This window comes from Hermetia illucens, chromosome 1, assembly GCF_905115235.1.
Source record: "Hermetia illucens chromosome 1, iHerIll2.2.curated.20191125, whole genome shotgun sequence".
NCBI classification, from domain to species: domain Eukaryota; kingdom Metazoa; phylum Arthropoda; class Insecta; order Diptera; family Stratiomyidae; genus Hermetia; species Hermetia illucens.
Genome location: NC_051849.1, coordinates 209,962,351 through 209,981,781, shown reverse-complemented (window position 1 = coordinate 209,981,781; position 19,431 = coordinate 209,962,351). Strand labels below are relative to the sequence as shown.

The 19,431-nt window shown below is 45.0% G+C and overlaps 1 protein-coding gene across 1 annotated transcript; it reads left to right on the top strand.

Moving 5' to 3' along the window:
- The first annotated feature begins 3,548 nt into the window (after nt 1-3,548).
- LOC119661712 (serine--tRNA ligase, cytoplasmic) lies at nt 3,549-13,669 on the top strand. The gene is made up of 2 exons (XM_038071166.1): nt 3,549-4,012; nt 12,298-13,669. The coding sequence occupies exons 1-2, from the start codon at nt 3,695-3,697 to the stop codon at nt 13,462-13,464; spliced, it is 1,485 nt and encodes a 494-aa protein (XP_037927094.1). The 5' UTR covers nt 3,549-3,694; the 3' UTR covers nt 13,465-13,669.
- Nucleotides 13,670-19,431: the final 5,762 nt, after the last annotated feature.

The following is a 19,431-nucleotide window of genomic DNA, read 5'->3' as shown; positions in this document are numbered from 1 at the left end:
AGATGATCGCCCAGAGGCAATTATCTCGAGAAAAAGAGGGAGAGGGGAGAGTTATCCCGAAAAGTTAAAGTGTGGGTGAAGTTGACCCTTCACGGTCAATCCTAAAAGTACTAGAGCCCCACCGAAGTGTTCCGTCAGCAAGCGCTTGCTTGCCTCTATGCTAACCAGACCACATGGGAAACATGAGAATTCACTCGAGCCTACCGAAAGACCAACACGCGAGCTAAACCTGGAAATTGAAAATAAAAAAATAACGGCTCAATGCGGGGGTGGGGTGGTACTACTCCGGATCCGAGCGCCCCGATCGAGAGGGAAGATCCACGACGAGGGCACGGTCTTTGAGGTTCCTTCCTTGTCTTGGTACCTTAGGCCATTAAAATTGGATAATGCCTCTAAATTAAGGTAAACTTTGTGGGGTTAGAGAGAAAGAAGGAAAGAGTGTACAAAATCAAAAAGTTTCAGGTATAAAAGGTTTTGTGTTTTCCTATGTGAGGAACTTTGAGTTCGTTGCACTTGCACTTGCACAATTATTCTTGTGAATTATGACGTCAGCATTTTGTTTGCATAGCCTAAGATAACTTGTGAACTGCTATAACTTTGAAACTAACTAGCCAGAAATCAAAAGAGGGACGAAGACGGCTACGGTTTCGTACCAGGGCAGAGGCAACTCATCAGACGCTGAATCACCTCTGCCTTGGAAGCAGCGTGACTGAAGCGACTCCCAGGTTTTATACGCTCCCTTCTATAATTTACAAAACACGGCAACGGTGCGAATTATAATATATCCGACGTCAATCTTCCCCCTACATCACCTGCGTCTGATGAGTTGTCTTTGCCCTGGTACAAAAGCGTAGCCGCCCAAAAGAGGAGTCCGCGGAACATAAACAGTAGGAGTAAATTGCTCTTCATTTGATCCGGTCCGACATCAAGTGGATGCGGACTTAGCACTCCTCAATCCCTACACAAAAATTAACTAGCCAAATTCTTGCGAAACTTTGCAATATTGAGCAGATATCGGAATGGGATATATTTTGAGGCCTTGATTTTATACAGGCGTATGGCCCTGAATTTTTTCAAATTTTTGGGTTGGGTGGTTTCCGAAAATGAGTCCTGTCTCACTTTAAATGGCACTCGCAAATTGGCAATTTACGCCAAAACTGAATTGCTTGAAAAAGTACTAACCGAGACCTTTCATATGATACCTGACAAGGGTACAGTACGGTTTTCGGTAGCGAAAGCGGAAAGATATTGGGGTGGACTTTGGGGGGAACCCGCCCAGCATACTGAGTGGATCACCGCCGAAAGCACCCACCATGCCACTGCCTGGCATGAATTTTGCGGATGTTACCGAAGAGGAGGTTGGATGAGCCATAAACAGCTTCTGTTATCAAAAATTAGCCACTATACACAGTCGGTTGGCACATAACATAAGTCAAGCCATTAGTCGGCTGGAGGAATTTCCACCCTTCCTCACTGCGAGAATTACCTACCTTGTCCCTAAAAAGGACACGACGCATGGCATCACAGACACAAGACCAATTACTTGCTTACCAACCCTCTACAAATTCATAAGTCGGTTCAAGGGGTTGCAAAGAGCAAGTTATTGTCGACTCGGTAGTTGCAGGACAAGCAACTAGAGGCCAAAGAAACCTCTTTAGTTGCTATATCGATCATGCCAAGGCTTTCGACAGCGTCCGGCATACCTGGCTAGTCGATGTTCTACATTTGTATCGCATTGATCCCAAACTTATAAAGTTTTTGGTGACAGTCATGGAAGTGTGGCATACTATCTTATCACTGCACTCATGTGAGGGTGCCTGGGGCTCTTTGATGAGACGGAGGGATTCATGTGTGCCATTCAGGAGTGCGTGGCCCTCACCCGAGCTTATAAAATGTTCATCATGAAAGAGCGGGTGGAGAACGACCACCAATGCAGAAGATGTGATTCGGCATTAGAGATGTTGGGCAATCTCATTTCTGGTTGCACTGTTATGGCGCCAGTGGAAAACATGAACAGGCATAACGCTGTATGTAATGGGACCCATCAAAACCTTGCATATAAGCATGGGCTGATCATGAAAGCATGTCCACTTTATCGATATGAGCCGTAAGCAATACTTGATAGTTCTGCTTTCAGCATGTATCTTCTTCTTTTTCTTCAGCCTTTGTCCCGTTCACAAGCGGGGTCGGTTCATCGTGATTGGTTTCGCTACTTAGCTCTAGCGAATGCCTGATATGGGTCCAATCTCGAAGCATTTAAATCCCCATCCAGCGTATCAAGGCACCGTTGTTTAGGCCTTCCTTTTGGTCGTTTACCATCGACTTCGATGTTCAGACCAATCTTGGCAAGTGAATTCTCGTTAGCACGAATTGCGTGACCATACCATCGAAGACGCCTCTCTCGTAACTTTTCTACGATCGGTGCAACCCCATACCGATCGCGGATATCCTCATTTCGGATGTGACCAAAACGTGTCACGCCACTAGTCCAACGTAACATCTTCGTTTCCATTACCGCAAGACGCCGTTCATTGTCTTTTATAATTGGCCAACACTCAGAACCATAGAGATCGCGTTTTTCCTCACCACAAGCCTGACGTGCTGTTAGTTGACGAGACGGGTCGCTCCGCGTATATTATTGATGTTGCTATCCCCCATAATAGCAACATTGAACGGAAATACATGGAAAAAAAGGTGAACTATGTACCACTGGCTTCGGAAATGAAAGAAATTTGGCGTCTCAAGAAAGTGGTTGTAATTCCCATAATATTGTCAGCTACAGGTATTGTACCTAAAACCCTTACGACTTCCCTTGATGTCCTGGGACTCTCACACAGTTTGGTTCAAACCAGAAGTACACCATTCTGCATACGTGCTCGATGTTGCGGGGAGTTCTCGACGGATTCTTCTACTAACCTACCAACGGCCACCAGGAGGAACGCCCCTTTACCTTTTGAGTAGGTAGAATCGTCCGAGCCGAAGTACTTGGCACTTAATGCTAGTATTGGCTAAAATCCGACATCTGCCAAGATTGCGATAACTCGGAAATAATGATTGGTGCATCATTTCGATCTAGACCTTGGAGTGTGTTCGAATTTTCCCGAAAGAAAAATTAAACATTTTTGTTCAGCTTTAAACGGTTGTTATTTATTAAATAGAGAAATACGAATTATTTCTGACTGAATTACAGTTGTAGTCATTGAATTCATCATTGAATCCTTAATTCCTTAATTAATGAAAATAAGACCGGTTAAAAAAAAAAGTCGAGGAAACCAAAGTAGGTTCGGATAAACGCGGTTAATAGGCGGTAATAGAAAATTATGGAAATCTGTCAGAAAAGACCAAAACAAACCAAAACAAATACGATACTTCTGCAAATTCTGTACAGAAAACCATGTATTCGCGGGAATTCCCTTTGCAATTTCTTCACTCCAATTCGCTTCATGACTGTACAACACTTCCTCCGATTCCAATTAGCTTTCAAAAATTCTATGTTTTCCACATCCCCTCTACGCACAATTCGCTTATTGCATCAGCCGCACTATCCGTCAATAATGACAAATCTGTCATATCATTTGTGCCGTGTGGTTGTTCGTGGCTCCGTCTTCTAACCGCATTTTCCTTCATCGCGTGTGCATCGCCACGTTGAATTAAAACATTCGTTTCAAGTGCTAATCAAAGAACTGAATTAAAAATGGTGTTAGATCTGGATCTATTCCGCAGCGATAAAGGGCATGACCCAGATAAAATTCGCGAAAATCAAACGAAACGTTTTAAGGACGTGGCACTCGTCGAGGCTGTGATTGCTCAGGATACGGAATGGAGACAGCGGCGGCATCGCGCTGATAACTTCAATAAACTGAAGAACATCTGCAGCAAGGAAATTGGAGAGAAAATGAAGAAGAAAGAACCAGTGGGAAGTGAAGATGAACCTGTTCCCGAAGCTTTGGCACAAGATTTAGACAAATTGACGGCGGAGGCACTGAAGGGAATTACTGTGAATCAAATTAAGGTCAGCGGCAACTTCTTTTTGTAGTAATTTAAGTGAAAGTGAGCTTCCCGATGAAGTTGTGGTGCAAAATGCACTTATATAAAATCAACTTAGGAATTGTCTACAAAACCGCGAGGCACCTTAATTACCCGGTGAAATGCCATCCGATTTTGTGACTCACATTTTTCGAACCTACGTCTACATTGCATCATACATTCAGTGTTTCCCAACTCTCATCTTAGTGGCTAATGTTTGCAGGAATGCAGTTGTTATAAACGAAGTGAAAGGAATTGACCTAATCCGTGAATTCAGAAGTAATAGCTGCGTCTTGAAAATGTGATGCTAGCTTTTAGTCTAGCACTTAAAGGAGGACGATGCAATAGGAAAAATGATTGAATCAAAGAGAAAGCTTAAACATTTTGCTATATGCAGTTTGGAATTGATTTTTATGTGAATTGAACTGAGTGCTATGTATAGCGGAACCTACAAATCAACGTCCGAAAATGCAAAATAACTAAGGAAATATAAACCAATGGAAGCGATTGTCTTTTTGGCTATGGTATTACTTCCAGGCGGGTTCCACGTTTTATTTAGAAAATGCTACGGTTGAGAGTTGCAATCCTCAAAGCTAAGATCCGAATATCCAGTCTAGCCATGTACCTCAGCTGCCTTATCTTTTGAAAACCTAGAAAGCTGCCTGACAGCCGGTCCATAGCCTCTAAGTTTCATATCCGAAAAAAGATCCCACTTGTTCACGAATTAAGGCCGGTCTTTTAGTCGCTTGCCATCGACTTCGATTTTTAGACCAATATTGGCAAGTGAATTCTCGTTAGCTCGAATCACATGATCATTTTTCCACAACCGATGCAACCCCATATCGATTGCGAATATCCTCATTTCGGATGCGATCAAGGCATGTCACGCCATTAGTCCAATGCAACACTTTCGTCTCCATTACCACAAGGCGCCATGCATTGTCCTTTATAGTCGGCCAACACTCTGAACCATAGAAACCGACAAAGCGGACGACGTTGTGATAAATTTTAGATTTGATACGTTCGTTGATATGTCGATAACAAAGAATGCCAGTTGTGGAACGCCACTTCATCCATGTTGCGCTTTCCTGAGGCAACTTCATAACGTAGTTCTCCATTAGCTGGTTGTCTTATCTTCCTCGATTTGTAATGACAAATAGAAATTACTATGATCTATCGACCATCGTCGACTATCCATCGCAAACAACCAAGAGAGAAGAGCTATTCCAAAAACCTGAAAAAAATAGGTGGTGAAATTGACAGTGAAGGTCCGTCCGCAAATTTTGAATTCGTGGACCGTGCTTGCCAGACTCGGGAATGTGGGGGAGCGGTATCCTTTGAGCAGTTTGAGCCTTCACATGTTATTTCACAAAAAATGTGCATCTATCGAAATGAACAACACACGAGCTAAATCTGGAAATGAAATACAAAACTCCGGACCTGAGTGCCGCCATCGAGAAGGGGGATCCACGATGGATCACATCCTTGATCAATATTTCCCCTGCCTCAGATGTATGAAGTTCCCTCCCTGCGTTGATATCCTCAGGCCATGATATTGGAGTATGTCCCTTTGTAAAAAGAGTTTTGCGTCTCTAAGGAAGAGAAGGGAAAAAGGGAGTCTTCAAATAGAAAAGAGAATTCATATCAGAGAGTGTGTTCAATTTGAGGTCATCGCGGAAACTGGTGACCAAGAGTCGATGGGGATAGAGGCAGTGGCATCAACAACACCACGCCGCACTGCAGGCAACACTTTCAGTCCTCGTCGAAGCACTCCTCTCCTGAGGTTCGGGACGAATTCCAAAGAGCGTGTATAGAATTCTCGGAAATGGATCCTTTGCATAGACCATCTCCAGCAACTCTGAGAATTCTATCTCAAATCAATGATGAAATGGAATCTCGGCTATGTTCTGATATGATATATCGCTGCTGCAACTACAATCACTTGTGTATTATGATGCAATTGCGACTGTCATATTGCACGGACAGAAGATTCGCTTTCGTGTTATTGGTTTGAAGGATCGAAGAGATTCACCATAGAAAATTCGGCTGGAACATCGGCGGAACTCACTAAGGCAGGACATTGCTAGGTTGATCCAAATCAGCACTGACAATGCCAACAGACGGATGAAGAGTAAAGTCCAGAGGGCTTACAGGAACTATGCCATCCCCAGTAAAACACCCGTAGTTGAAATTCTGGACACACTAAAGCAGAAACTTTCTGTCGTATTATATGGTGAAAATCATTCTAGACGTGTCCAGAATGTAACGTACGCGAGGAACCAGCGGGGTTTTTTCAGATCACTCAACGAATCCCAGCAGAGCGGCCAGACAGTACAGTTTTCGGTGACGGAAGCGAAAGAGTAATGGGGTGGACTTTTGAAGGTAACCCGTCCAGCATGCTGAGTAGATCACCGTCGAAGGCACCCGCCGTGGCACTACGCCTGGCATTAATTTGGCGGATGTTACCAAAGAGGAAGTTCGACAAGCCATAAATAGCTCGAAGAACTGGAGTGGCCCAGGTCTAGATCGAGTACAGAACTTCTGGTACAAAAAGTTCACCAGTATAAATGGTCGGTTGGCACACAACATAAATCAGGTCATGAGTCGACCGGAGGAATTTTCACCCTTCCTCACTGCGGTGATTACTTACTTTATCCCTAAGAAGGACACAGTGCAGGATCCCGGGGACACAAGGCCGATTACTTGCTTACCAACCCTCTATGAATTCATAACGCCCATCATTAGAGAAAAGGTCACTGCGAACCTCGAGATCAACAAGATGCTGTCCAAGGAGCAGATCGCCTGCCGAGTTGGGTCAAGGGGTTGCAAAGAGTAGTTGTAGGACAAGCAACTAGAGGCCAAAGAAACCTCTTTAGTTGCTATATCGATTATGCCATGGCTTTCGACAGCGTCCCGCATACCTTGCTGATCGATGTCCTACATTTGTATCGCATTGATCCGAAACTAATAAAATTTTTGGCGACAGTCATGGAAGGGTGGCATACTGCCTTATCAGTGCCTTCATATGAGGGTGCCGATACCTCAGAACCTATCCATATACGGAGGGGCAACTTCCAGGGGAATTCGTTGAGTCCCCTTTGGTTTTGCATGGCACTGAACCCCCTTTCATACCTACTGAATGATGCTAGAGGGCATGGTTTTGCAATTAAATATGGCCCACGTGCTAAGTGCGAACTAACACACTTGATGTACTTAGATGATATCAAGCTGTATGACGATACTGACTACCACTTTAGAAATCTTGCGAATAGTAGACATGTTCAGCGGTGATATTCGAATGGAATTTGAGTTAGACAATTGTCGAATCCGAGCCGCATGCCAGACATAACATTGATGACCTCCACATCCAAGCTATAACCGAAACAGGCTACAAGTACCTAGGAATTCTGCGAGGAACCCATGCTCGAGTTGGTGATCTGAAGGATGCTCTGCTGTCCGAATTCCTGCGACGTATGAAGCTGGTACTGAAATCGCATCTTTCGGGTTAGAATAAGATAAGCGCATTGAATGTATAAGCTATCCCTTCACTGGCTTATGCATTCGGAATATTGGCGTGAACGAAGACCGATCTGGAAAACGTCCAGCGTCGGATACAGACAATTATGTCCAAATTCCGAATGCATCATCCAAACTCTGCCGTGGAGCGGATGAATCTGCTTCGTGACATCGGAGGTAGGGGCGTGGTTGAAGTGGCGGCACAATATCATCGCCAAGTCGACTCGCTGCGTGCTTATTTTTCCAGCAATGAGCAGGCGAGTCCCTTGCATGCGGCTGTCTGTAAGGCAGACTGTGGACTGACTCCACTTGACTTGAAGGATCGATCTTTTAATCCTCTGAGTGGGGTGACGTCGGACCAAGAGCGGATCGATGAATGGAAGTCGAAGGCAATGCACGGTGAACACGTGAATTGTCTTTGGCAACCATTTGTCGAACAGATGGCTGTGTGCAGGGAAACTCCTTGCTGAGACGGAAGGATTCATGTGTACCATTCAGGACGGCGTGGTCGCCACCTGAGCTTATAAAAAGCGGGTAGAGAACGACCAGTGCAGAATGTGTGGAAAAGGCAACAGCCGTAGCCATCAATCGTGTCAAATCCCCAGAGATGGAAGTCTATGGGTTCGGTTTACCGCCTAATGGTACTAACGATCGGCAACCCTTTAAGAACTATTGTAGCAAGCACATACTCCAATCGACATTGTAGCGCAAGAAATGCGTGTTTTGCACCATTCAAGAAAATTAATTGAATGTGCAAAACATGACCCCCGTTCACGTAGATGGAAGGACGTATAAATTCATTTCTAACATTAGGTAATGGCTGGGAGCGAAGAAACAACGTGACCAACTACAATATTATCTAATTCCCAGCTGGACGCAATTGTTAGTACAGACAATATCTGTATCTGGACTAGGTGATTCTCCGGTCGGGTACCGCGCCGGGAATACTGAAATAATAATGCATTTCATCACACTAGACCGCTGAAGTTGGAGCACATCAGCACCAAAAATCTGATGTCCGATGCGTCCGTAGGCGAGGCACTCACTTGGTATATTCCACTTCTTTATTACAGGATGGACACGTATAATCTTGGATAATTCGTATTCTGAACATATGGCCAATCAGAATGTCCAAATTACTTCTGCAAGTCTTCCTGCTTTTCGACAGGATAAACTTTGCAGTGTTTGTTTGGTTCTGACAGGAAAAGTTTGGTCTGTCTAGCAGCATTAAGGCTCGAGTCACCGAACTACCTGTTATTATGCGAATCTTGTTCCCAGTTTTTGATAGCAGCATCAGCCCATGCTACCGACACCCAAAATGCTGGTTTTGGTCCGGGAATGGGGAAAGTTAAAGCCTCTTTTGCTAAGGCATCCGAGATTTCATTTCCCTCTACACCACAATGACCAGGTACCCAGAGTAAATCCACCGTATTGAATCTAGAAACAGAATTCAATCAGTTTCTACATTCCTAAACAATTTTTTAAGTGATCAAAGTGCTACTCAACGGCCTCAATGCAGCTTGACTATCGCTACAGATAGCGATACGTCTGCCCTTCAACCGGTCGTCAATTATCCAGGTTGCCGCCCTTAGGATCGCATACACTTCATCCTGAAAGACCGTTGTGCATTGTCCCAAAGGAAAAGCCCACTTCTCGTTTTTATTCGAGAGGTAGACTCCTGCTCCAGAACCATTTCTGTCTTTGAGTCATCGGTGTAGAAGATGTCAGTATATCCTGACACGCATTCTTCTGGTGCGTCCCAGTTTTCTCTCCGTTTCAAGATAACATCATATCGTCTACCAAACAAATGTATGTGGATCTGAGAATCGGAAGGCATTGGGAAAACTAGATTCAGTTCTCCCAATGACTCTTCCAATAGACTATTGTTTTTCCATAAATCTAATCGAATTAGACTATGAGCTGCTCTCATTGCAGTGCTCTGAATGAACAAATTCAAGGGCTGCAAATTGAGTAATGCTCATGGCTCCGGTGGTACCGAGACACACAGTTCTTTGCAGTGTGGCTAGTTTACAGCGAAAACTCTGTTGTTTCACCTTAACCCACCACACTACGGATGCATAAGTGAACATCGGCCTAATGATAGAAACATATATCCACATTACTAGATGAGGCCTAAGTCCCCATGTCAAGCCAAAGCTCCGCCTACACAGCATAAGCTGTAAGAGCTCGAATCATCTTTACCCCTACATGTTTGTTCCAAAGAAGTTTCTTGCCTAGAATAACTCCCAGATATTTCACTTCTTCGGAGAGTTGAAGGGTTGTACCCCTCATCTCTGGAAGGCAAAACTCATCCAGTTTCCTTCTTTTTGTAAATAATACCATTGTGGGTTTATTTGGATTTACTTGAAGTCCGTGCCTGAGACACCAACTGTCAATCAAATCAACGGCGTATTGTGTACTTCTACACACCATTCCGAGATATCGACCAACAGCCATGTCAACCGCATAACCTTGAACGTGTATTGGCAGATTTTCCAGTTAACATCGTAGTGAGTTGATCAGCATACTCCACAGAAGTGGCTATCGGACACCTCCTTGAGGGCAGCCTTTCGTCGCTTCTGTTGTTAGGTAGCGATCGACACCCACTTCAGCACACAACAATCTCTGCGTTATCATAGGGTAGATCCACTTTATTAGATTTTCGTCAAAACCATGCTCTCTGGCGGCGTCACAGAACTTTTGGAAGGGCGCACAGTCAAAAGCCCCTTCAGTGTCCGAACCCCATCGCGCACTCACACTTCAGAGTTGCATCCTCTATCTTTGAAAACAAAGAATGAAGAACAGACTCACAGGACTTTCCACGTTGGTAAGCATGCAAGCAACATACATACTCCAAAATTTCGCTCGCTCGCGATTAAAACCTAACAGTAAACTGATAGCTATGATATCCGAATATATTCAATACATAAAAAGCGAGGACGGCTTCACGGTTTTGTACCAGGACAAAGGCAACTCACCAGACGCTATCTTATCTCTGCCCTGGGAGTAGCGTGACAGAAGCGGTCCACAGATGTAAAATACTCAATCCGAAAAAAACAAAATATTTCAGCTCTGTGTCGAGCTGTGGCTCAAAGTGTTGATGAATTTACGCTCAATATAATTCGTAGTCATGTCATGTTTTGCTAATTATATAATGGAGCATTTTACATCTGTGAGCCGTTCGGTCATGCAGCTCTCAGAGTTGAAGTGAGACAGCGTCTGTCGGGTTGCTTCTGCCCTGGTACGAAATCGTGGAGACATCTTCGCTTTCTATTTTTTTTAAGTTTGGGTAGTAAGCCTAAAGGGGGGTCCGTGGACCAAAAAAAAATAGGGAGAAAGTTGCTCCCCATTTGATCGAGTTCGACATCAAGTGGGACTTGGATCCTCAAACAGAATATGTTCAGTTTTTTTTATAAGCTCGATGCCTTCATCAGGAAGTAGACATTTGTAAGTAGTCAGCAGTTATACATATAAATTCAATTGAAAAAAAGCGTACCTCTCACACTTTAATCAGCTTATCCGCGCATTACGGTAAACGAACCACTTTTACATTCAGTAATCCTCCTATTGCCTAGATACATATTATTTCCACCTAAATTCATGCTTTTGCCCACTTTCATCCACGCAAATAATGAAAACTTGTCCAAATTGATTCGCAATAATCTCCGAACACTAAGCCCTAACATATTTGATATGGTAGTAACATAATCACTGGATGGAATTCTTTATAACAAGATTAGATCAATCTGGTCCGTTATCTAGGATAGGTCTGCATAAAAAATATCTATATTTGGTGTTATCGTCTTTGCTGTGATTATGGGTTTAGACTTATAGGAATAGATAGAAATGTTTGCAGTTGTTATATCCGATATCTACGTGACTCCAGGATCGTTTTGCATTGAATAAAAAAAGTGCATTCACTTTTTTGCAAATCTAGTATTTGATTAACATCTGCGTCATCTTAGATGCATACCATATGGACAAGATTGCCCTAATATTTTGCGATTTCTAACTTCCTGAACAAAGTGGTTACGTGTGAACACTTAAAGTCGTCACATCTTTCAAGAATTGTTAAACAAGTCGGGAAACCGGAAGCTTGACGCTTCAGGTATAAAAGGGTTTGTGTTTCCCTATGTGAGGAGCATAACGTAGTTCTCCATTGGCTTAAAGCATTGATCCGAGATATTGAAATCGCTCAGTTCTGGCCAGGTTACTGCCATTGCCAGAACTGAGCGATTTAAATATCTCGAAGGGCAGGTATGGGACATATTTTGAGGCCTAGATTTCATCTAGGTGCACCACCCTGATTTTTTTCGGATTTTTAGGTTGGGTAGTTTCCGAAAATGAGTCCTGTCTCACTTCAAATGCATACAATTCGACTCCTTACTCACGCACTTTGCAATTGTTGCCAAAACTAATGTCAGTTTCGGGAAGTACCAATCGAGACCTTTCATTTGATACCCTACACAACTATATCCGGTGAAAAATTTTTTGAATCCCCCTTTTGCATGTATGGGGAGCCCCCCTTTAAACTCCACCTAAATTTATGCCACTCGCTGTATGCATGGGATTTCATAGCTCCCATCTGTCCACCAAATTTCATTCGGATCAGTTTAGCCGCTTTGGAGAAAAATGCGTGTGACAGACAGACAGACATTGCCTCGATTTTAATAAGGTTTTGTTTTACACAAAATCTTAAAAACAACTTTTCAAACCTTATCAAATCCCGTACCTAATCAAAATCATCTCTTACAGAAACTCCGCAACTTAATCGACGAAGCGATCATCGAGAATGAGAAAAAACTGCAAATTGCCGAATCATCCCGAAACAGCGCCTTACGAGAAGTTGGCAATCACCTCCACGACAGTGTTCCAGTTAGTAACGATGAAGACGAGAACAAAGTCGAACGAACATTCGGAGACATTGAATCTCGCAAGAAGTATTCACATGTCGATCTCATAGTTATGATTGATGGTATGAACGGTGAAAAAGGTACCGTCGTTTCTGGTGGACGAGGCTATTTCTTAACAGGGCCAGCTGTGTTTTTAGAGCAGGCTCTAATTCAATATGCCCTCCAAGTGCTTTTCAAAAAAGGTTACACTCCCCTATACACACCGTTCTTTATGCGAAAGGAAGTTATGCAAGAAGTTGCTCAATTATCCCAGTTCGATGAGGAATTGTATAAGGTGATTGGAAAGGGAAGCGAAAAAGGTGACGATGGTACAGTTGATGAGAAATACTTGATTGCCACCTCTGAGCAACCGATCGCCGCCTATCATAGAGACGAATGGATCGCCGAATCTGCTCTGCCTATCAAATATGCCGGTCTCTCTACGTGTTTCCGACAAGAAGTCGGATCCCATGGTCGTGATACGCGAGGTATCTTCCGAGTGCATCAATTCGAGAAAGTCGAACAGTTCGTACTGACATCTCCGCATGACAACAAATCCTGGGAAATGATGGACGAGATGATTGCAAACGCTGAGCATTTCTGCCAAACATTAGGAATTCCATACAGAATAGTCAATATCGTATCTGGGGCCTTAAACCACGCCGCTTCCAAAAAACTTGATCTGGAAGCATGGTTTGCTGGTAGCGGAGCATTCCGAGAACTTGTTTCCTGTTCTAATTGTTTAGATTATCAAGCACGCAGACTTCTTGTCCGGTACGGCCAGACTAAGAAAATGAACGCAAATGTCGATTATGTTCATATGCTTAACGCCACTATGTGTGCAACGACCAGAGTTATTTGCGCAATCCTTGAAACACATCAAACTGAGACGGGAGTTAAGGTACCTGAAGTCTTGAAAATGTACATGCCAGAGAAATACCGTGATGAAATTCCATTTGTGAAACCTGCACCAATTGAAGTTGAGGCGAACACGAAGAAAACGAAGAAACAGGCAAAGGCGGCGGCCTAAGCAAGGAGGCTTCGAAGCAGCGGACGTGATATGCAGCAATTTAAACAGCACACACAAAACAAAAAGGCATTTATTCAAAGTGACGAGTTTGTAGGGCTATTGCGCTTTCCTTGAAATACTACGTACTTGTACTATTTATTACCAACTTAACAGAAATTCTCATGAAACAATAAAGTTAAAAAAAAAATATTAAATCGCGCTAAAATTTGTGTTATAATTTATTTTTGAGAATTGAGGGATATCTTAGATTCTTGGTATAAACTTCTGCTGGATTTTCTACACCTTTTCAGTTAGGGGGAATTGAAAAACAACCCAAGCGTAACATAGTCATTCTGACCGACATCCAAGCGGCCATTAAGGCCTTGTACTCAGCGACGACGTCCTCCAGGCTGGTGGGGCAGTGCAGAACCGCGCCGGACAGTCTAGACGACACGCTCAAGGTTACCCTCCTCTGGGTTCCCGGTCATAGGAACACAGGGGACTGAGCGGGTTGACGGATTGGCCAGGCGAGGCTCCGCTCTTGGCAGTCCTTCGGCGGGTATAGTCGCTACCTCGTTGGCGACTATCAAGGGAGAAATTTACTCGCACTACTTAGCAGTCGCAGGCTTTAGATGGCAAAGACTTACCACCTGTGCCAAGTCAAGGGGGTTTGGCTCGCTTAAAACAAAACCCAATCACGAGAGCTCCTGTGCCAGACGCGTGCAAATGCATACAAGAGGTGAGAGGAGAAGGCGGTCTGCACGGGGCACTGGCCCATAGGGGACCATGTCGCCTGGCTCGGCATACCCTACAGTTCGCATTGCCGAAAACCTCAGGCACTTCCTCCACGATCGCCCAGCTCTAACTAGAGCCAGGCTACGGACACTGGGTAAACCATTCTTTGAGGATCTCAGAGAGATTGCTAGCTGTAGGATGGGAGAGCTTCTTTCCTTGGTGAATGCAACGGCTGGCTTTGAATATCTGAGCCGGCTGGACTCTGCCTACCTGCTCTCATAAGAGCAGTCACGGTCTTTTTTTTTTGGGAGTAGGGTAGGTGAATGCGTTTACGCACAGAGTTTTGGACTCCCGCAACAGCACGCTGGCGGACTACCAACTAAACACCTCCCTGTCATCAGAGAACTAGCCTGGAACCGTTTGACACATTATTTCGGGCTAGCCCTCCCGCTCTCCCAGCTTTGGGAGCCTTCAAGTCAGGGAATTCATTTCACCAACGGGAGGGGAGGGGAGGAAGAGAGTTGTTGTTAGTTCAGGGAACCCCTTACCGTCCGATCCCTCTGCCGGTCGAGTTTAATCTTCTTCGTAGTAAGAAGAGCCCGAACATTATGCGCAATACGATTCCAGCTGCCAGCGCTGTCCGCGGCTGCTTTGATTTGCTTTAAGAAGCTCATCTTCGAGTCGGGCATTAAACCAAGGTATTTAATCGCTGGTTTTGACTCTATAGTCAACTCGCCGACCGATATGAAACGCAAGGTCGGGATTCTCCTTCTGATCAGGATGACTACTTCGGTTTTTTCCAGCGCAAGGTTGAAACCGTGGGCAGTCATCCATCCGCTTACCCGTCGCATCAATATGCCAAGTCTGCTTTGCGCCTATTTAACAGTGCGTCCGGGAACAAGTGCCGCAACGTCGTCTGCATAACCGACCAGGCGCGACTCTTCGGGCATATCGAGTCTTAACAGACTATCGTAGGAAGCGTTCCAGAGGTCCGGTCCTAGGATGGATCCCTGTGCTACTCCCGACGTGATTTCCATCCTCCTTTGGCCCTCTAGCGTCTCATAGAACAGGGAGCGGTCTTTCAGATAATCCCTCAATATCCGCAGGAGATAGCTTGGCACGTGAAAGGAGTTCTCTAGTGTGCCTAGCATATCTGTCCATCTTACGGAATTGAAGGCATTTCTGACATCAAGCGTTATAAGGAGCACTATCCGTCGAGATCGGCGGCTGTGTGCCCCGGCTCGATTAAACGCATCTACGACCTCCACAACAGCATCCACTGTAGATTTCCCTGTTCTAAACCCGAACTGCCTTGCGGATAAGTCCCCGGCAGCACGGATCGCTTCAGCGAGTCTACCCCTGATGAGCTTCTCGAGCACTTTTCCGGCCATGTCAAGCATACACAGCGGTTGGTATGCAGTCGGGAACTCCGGGTCTCCTTTACCCTTACTGATCAACGCGAGTCTGGCCACTTTTCTTCAAGCACGCATTGAACGCTTCGAGCAGCAATTCTGGCCGTTGGCGGAACACCAGTTTGTAAACTTCCGCCGGGATGCCATCAGGACCTGGCGCCTCCCTGTTTTTCATAGTGAGAACCGCTTCTTCGAGTTCTCCCATTGTGAAAAGGGGCAATCCACGACGCTTTTCGCGCTATTTACATCAACCCGTACAGGGTGTCTGGGGAACAATGCTCGCACAATGCGGTCCATGTGGTCGGTGCTCAGTAGTCACGGTCTTAGAAGGCATCAAAACGGCGCACCACTACGCTAATTGAGTTCCTCGGAGCGGCCACTGATGTCTACTTACCTACTCTGGTGGAGGGTTGACTGCGGACAAATTTACTTATATTTTCATGCTAATTAAGCTTGGATGTGGTGGTGTCTCAGTAGCCCTTGCATCAATCAAACTTTGACTTGCTCTACGTCAACAGTACAATAGGCTTCAAGGAAAAAGTTGGCTGCAGCTTATCCTATTTTGTCTACGTCTGATGGCTCGAGTCTTGCTTTCGTTACCTCATCTGATAACATCCTGCTAAAGATAGGCTAGATTAACCACCGACTCTATTTGCTTGTACTAAATTAACGGAGGACAACAATCCTAGTGCAAATAGAACACCATGCAAAATCATCTACCCACATGACGAAGAGGTGGAATCATTCGTCGTTTGGGATATTCAACACATATCTCAAACTTGGCTCGAAACTAGAGTGGGCAATGGAGAACTGCTCGATGGTTAAACTGCCCTTCGTTGCGATCGTAATATTCAAGGGTCAGATAAACTCACAGATGGACCGACCTCATTAATAACGTTCCATTCACAAGCGGGGTCGGCTCGTTGTGATCGGTTTTGCCATTTGGACTATCAAATGCCTGATGTGGATGCAATCGCGAGGCTTTCAAATCCTTATCCAGCGTATCAAGGCACCATTGTTTCGGTCGGTCTTTTGGCCACTTACCATTGACTTCGATGTTCAAACTAATCGACAGGGCAGACGACATTGCGATGCATTGTAAACTTAAGACGTTCGTTGATACGTCGATCACGAAGAACGCTATCTTGCCAGGTTGTGCTAACACGTGAAGCAATTTTATAACGCAGTTCACCATTGGCTGATAGCGTTAATCTACAAATACCTCGGTATTTGTAAGCAATAACACCTGCTGTGGCAATAATTAAATCAAAGTTGCTGGGGGAATTTGAACGGCGTCTGGATCTTGTCCTGACAACTGAGCTGTTCGGAAAAAATAAAATCATGGCGATCAACATCTTCGCCATTCCCGTCCTTCTATATGCTTTCGGTGTGATACAGTGGAGTAACACGGATTTAGAATCTGTCAATAGACAGGTAAGGGTAGTTCTTGCAAACAACAACATGCACAATAGAGCTGCCGAAAAATTGTGGATCACTATCCCACGTCACCAGGAAGGAAAGAGGGTACTTGATTTGAAAACATTGCACTATAATCAAGTGCACTCTTGAGATTTTTTTTTTTTTGAGAAACAATCCTCTAGCCAATTACACCAGGCTACCGTCATGGCAGATAATAAATTATCTCCTTTGAACTTGAGAAGCAGAGAATGGGATCCCATGCCGAATGTTAGTTCAGTCAACAGAAGATCGACATGTGGAAAGAGAAACCCATTCACGGAGGCCATATTAAAAATTTGTTATTGCCAGGCTTTGGCATCGAAGCCTCCAACAAATGATTGACTAAGGGTGTACTTTTCTATGAGACCAAAGCATTCCTAACTTCAATTCAGGATGCTTCGCTCCCAACAAAAAATTATAAACGGTACATTCTTCACGACTTCTCAATCTAGTTGTAGGTTATGCAACTGTGAAGAGGAGACCATCCAGCACATAACATCTGCATGCAGGATATTGAGTAGTACCGAGAACATTAATTTTCATGGCTCCGTCTGCAGGATTCTCCATCAAAACCTTGCGTTGAAGTATAATTTAGTGGCAACTTACCATCCTTATTATAAGTATACTCTGCAAAATGATCGGGTCAAACTGCTGTGGGATCATACTATTTTTTTTTTTGGGGTAGGGTAGGTGAATGCATTTACGCACACAGTGTTGGACTCCCGATTCGGTACGTCGTCGGACTACCAACTAAACACCTCCCCATCGTCGGAGAGCTAGCCTTACTTCGGGCCAGCCCCCGAACTCTCCCGCCTTGCGGAGCCTTTAAATCAGGGAATCCCTTTCACCAACGGGAGGGGAGAGGAGGAAGGGAACTGTCAGTTCAAGGAGCCCCCTGCCATCCGGCTCCTCCACCGGTCGAGTTCTATCTTCTTAGCAACGAGAAGGGCCCGAACGTAATGGGCAACACGGTTCCACCTGTCAGCAGTCCTCAGCATCTCTTCCACAATGTTGTCTGGAGAGAGATCCCCTGTGTTTAAATAGAGCTGCTGACGAACCCCATCCCACCTTCCACAAGAAAAAAAAGTGTGGTGGGCATCGTCCACAACTCCATTGCAAAACACACAATCCGGAGAACGCGCCTTTCCAATCTTGTGCAGGTAAGACTGAAAACTTCCAACTTAAAAATTGGGTAAGGAAATAGTCAGTCTCACCATGCTTCCGATTCAGCCATCCACCTAAGTTGCCGATGAGCCGCGCAGTCCATCTGCCTCTAGTTTCCTTTTGCCAAGGAAGCTGCCACTCGTCTAGAGTGTGTTGCCGTTCTTCGCGAGCAACCACCTCCCTTGCGCTTGTATATGGCCTGATGCTCCCTAACAAGAAGGGCAGCGGGGATAACGCCGGTTCGCGCGCCATAAAGCTCCCCGTCTCTGTACTTGCGCGAGGCGTCTACGATATATCTCCTTGTTAAGAGCGCCGTAGAGCAGGACAGACTGCGTTGAGCTCATCAGGAGACGTCGCCTACTAGACTTAGGAACCCCAATGTTTGCCATTAGCCTACTTAACGCCGAAAGTCCAGCCGCAGCCTTGTTCACTGCTGCTTGGATTTGCTCAGAAAAGCTCATCTTTGAGTCAAGAGTCAACCCGAGGTACTTTACCGCTGATTTTGACTCGATTATCGACTCGCCGAACGATATGGGACCCAGGGTCGGAATTCTCTTTTTAGTCAGGATGACTACTTCGGTTGGTGGGATCATACTATTGCCACCGACCACAGTGTTAATCACAAAAGACCCGATCTAGTTCTGCTTCTGAAGGAAGAACGAGCGTGCTTCATAATCGATTTAGCCGCACCGTTGGACCGGAACACTGTTGAAAACCAGCAAGAAAAAATACGGAACTACGGCCCCTCGGCGGACGATATGAAGCAGATTTGAAGACTACAAAAGATCGAAGTAATCCCACTGGTAATTTCAGCGACGGGATTAGTCCGGCAAAATTTGCATAAAGCGTTGAAAACGCTCGATCTTGGGGCTATACATGGAGATGCAAAAAGCGGCTAACCTTGCAACATGTGCTATAGTCCGAAAAGTCCTGTCCGGTAACAATCTGACCTAAAAAGCTGACCGACGGTTTCGTCCAGGGCAAAGGCAACTCATCAGACACTGCCCCACCTCTGCCCTGGGAGTAACGACAGATGGAAATCGCAAACATGTAATGGGTACGAATTATATTCAAGTGAAATCCGTCATAAGTCCAGACCTAAACCAGGCTGAAGTAAATTTTTGTTGAGGATGTTGGGAATCCTGAGTCCACACCAACTTTGTAACGGACCGGACCACTTGGGAAGCAACTTACTTCCTCTTTTGTAGTCCACGGACTC

What these genes read in the sequence shown, in the direction of transcription:
- LOC119661712 (XM_038071166.1), top strand. Translation starts at nt 3,695, where the DNA reads ATGGTGTTAGATCTGGATCTATTCCGCAGCGATAAAGGGCATGACCCA. An exon ending in TTACTGTGAATCAAATTAAG is followed by an intron (nt 4,013 to 12,297) that starts GTCAGCGGCAAC and finishes CATCTCTTACAG; the next exon opens with AAACTCCGCAACTTAATCGA.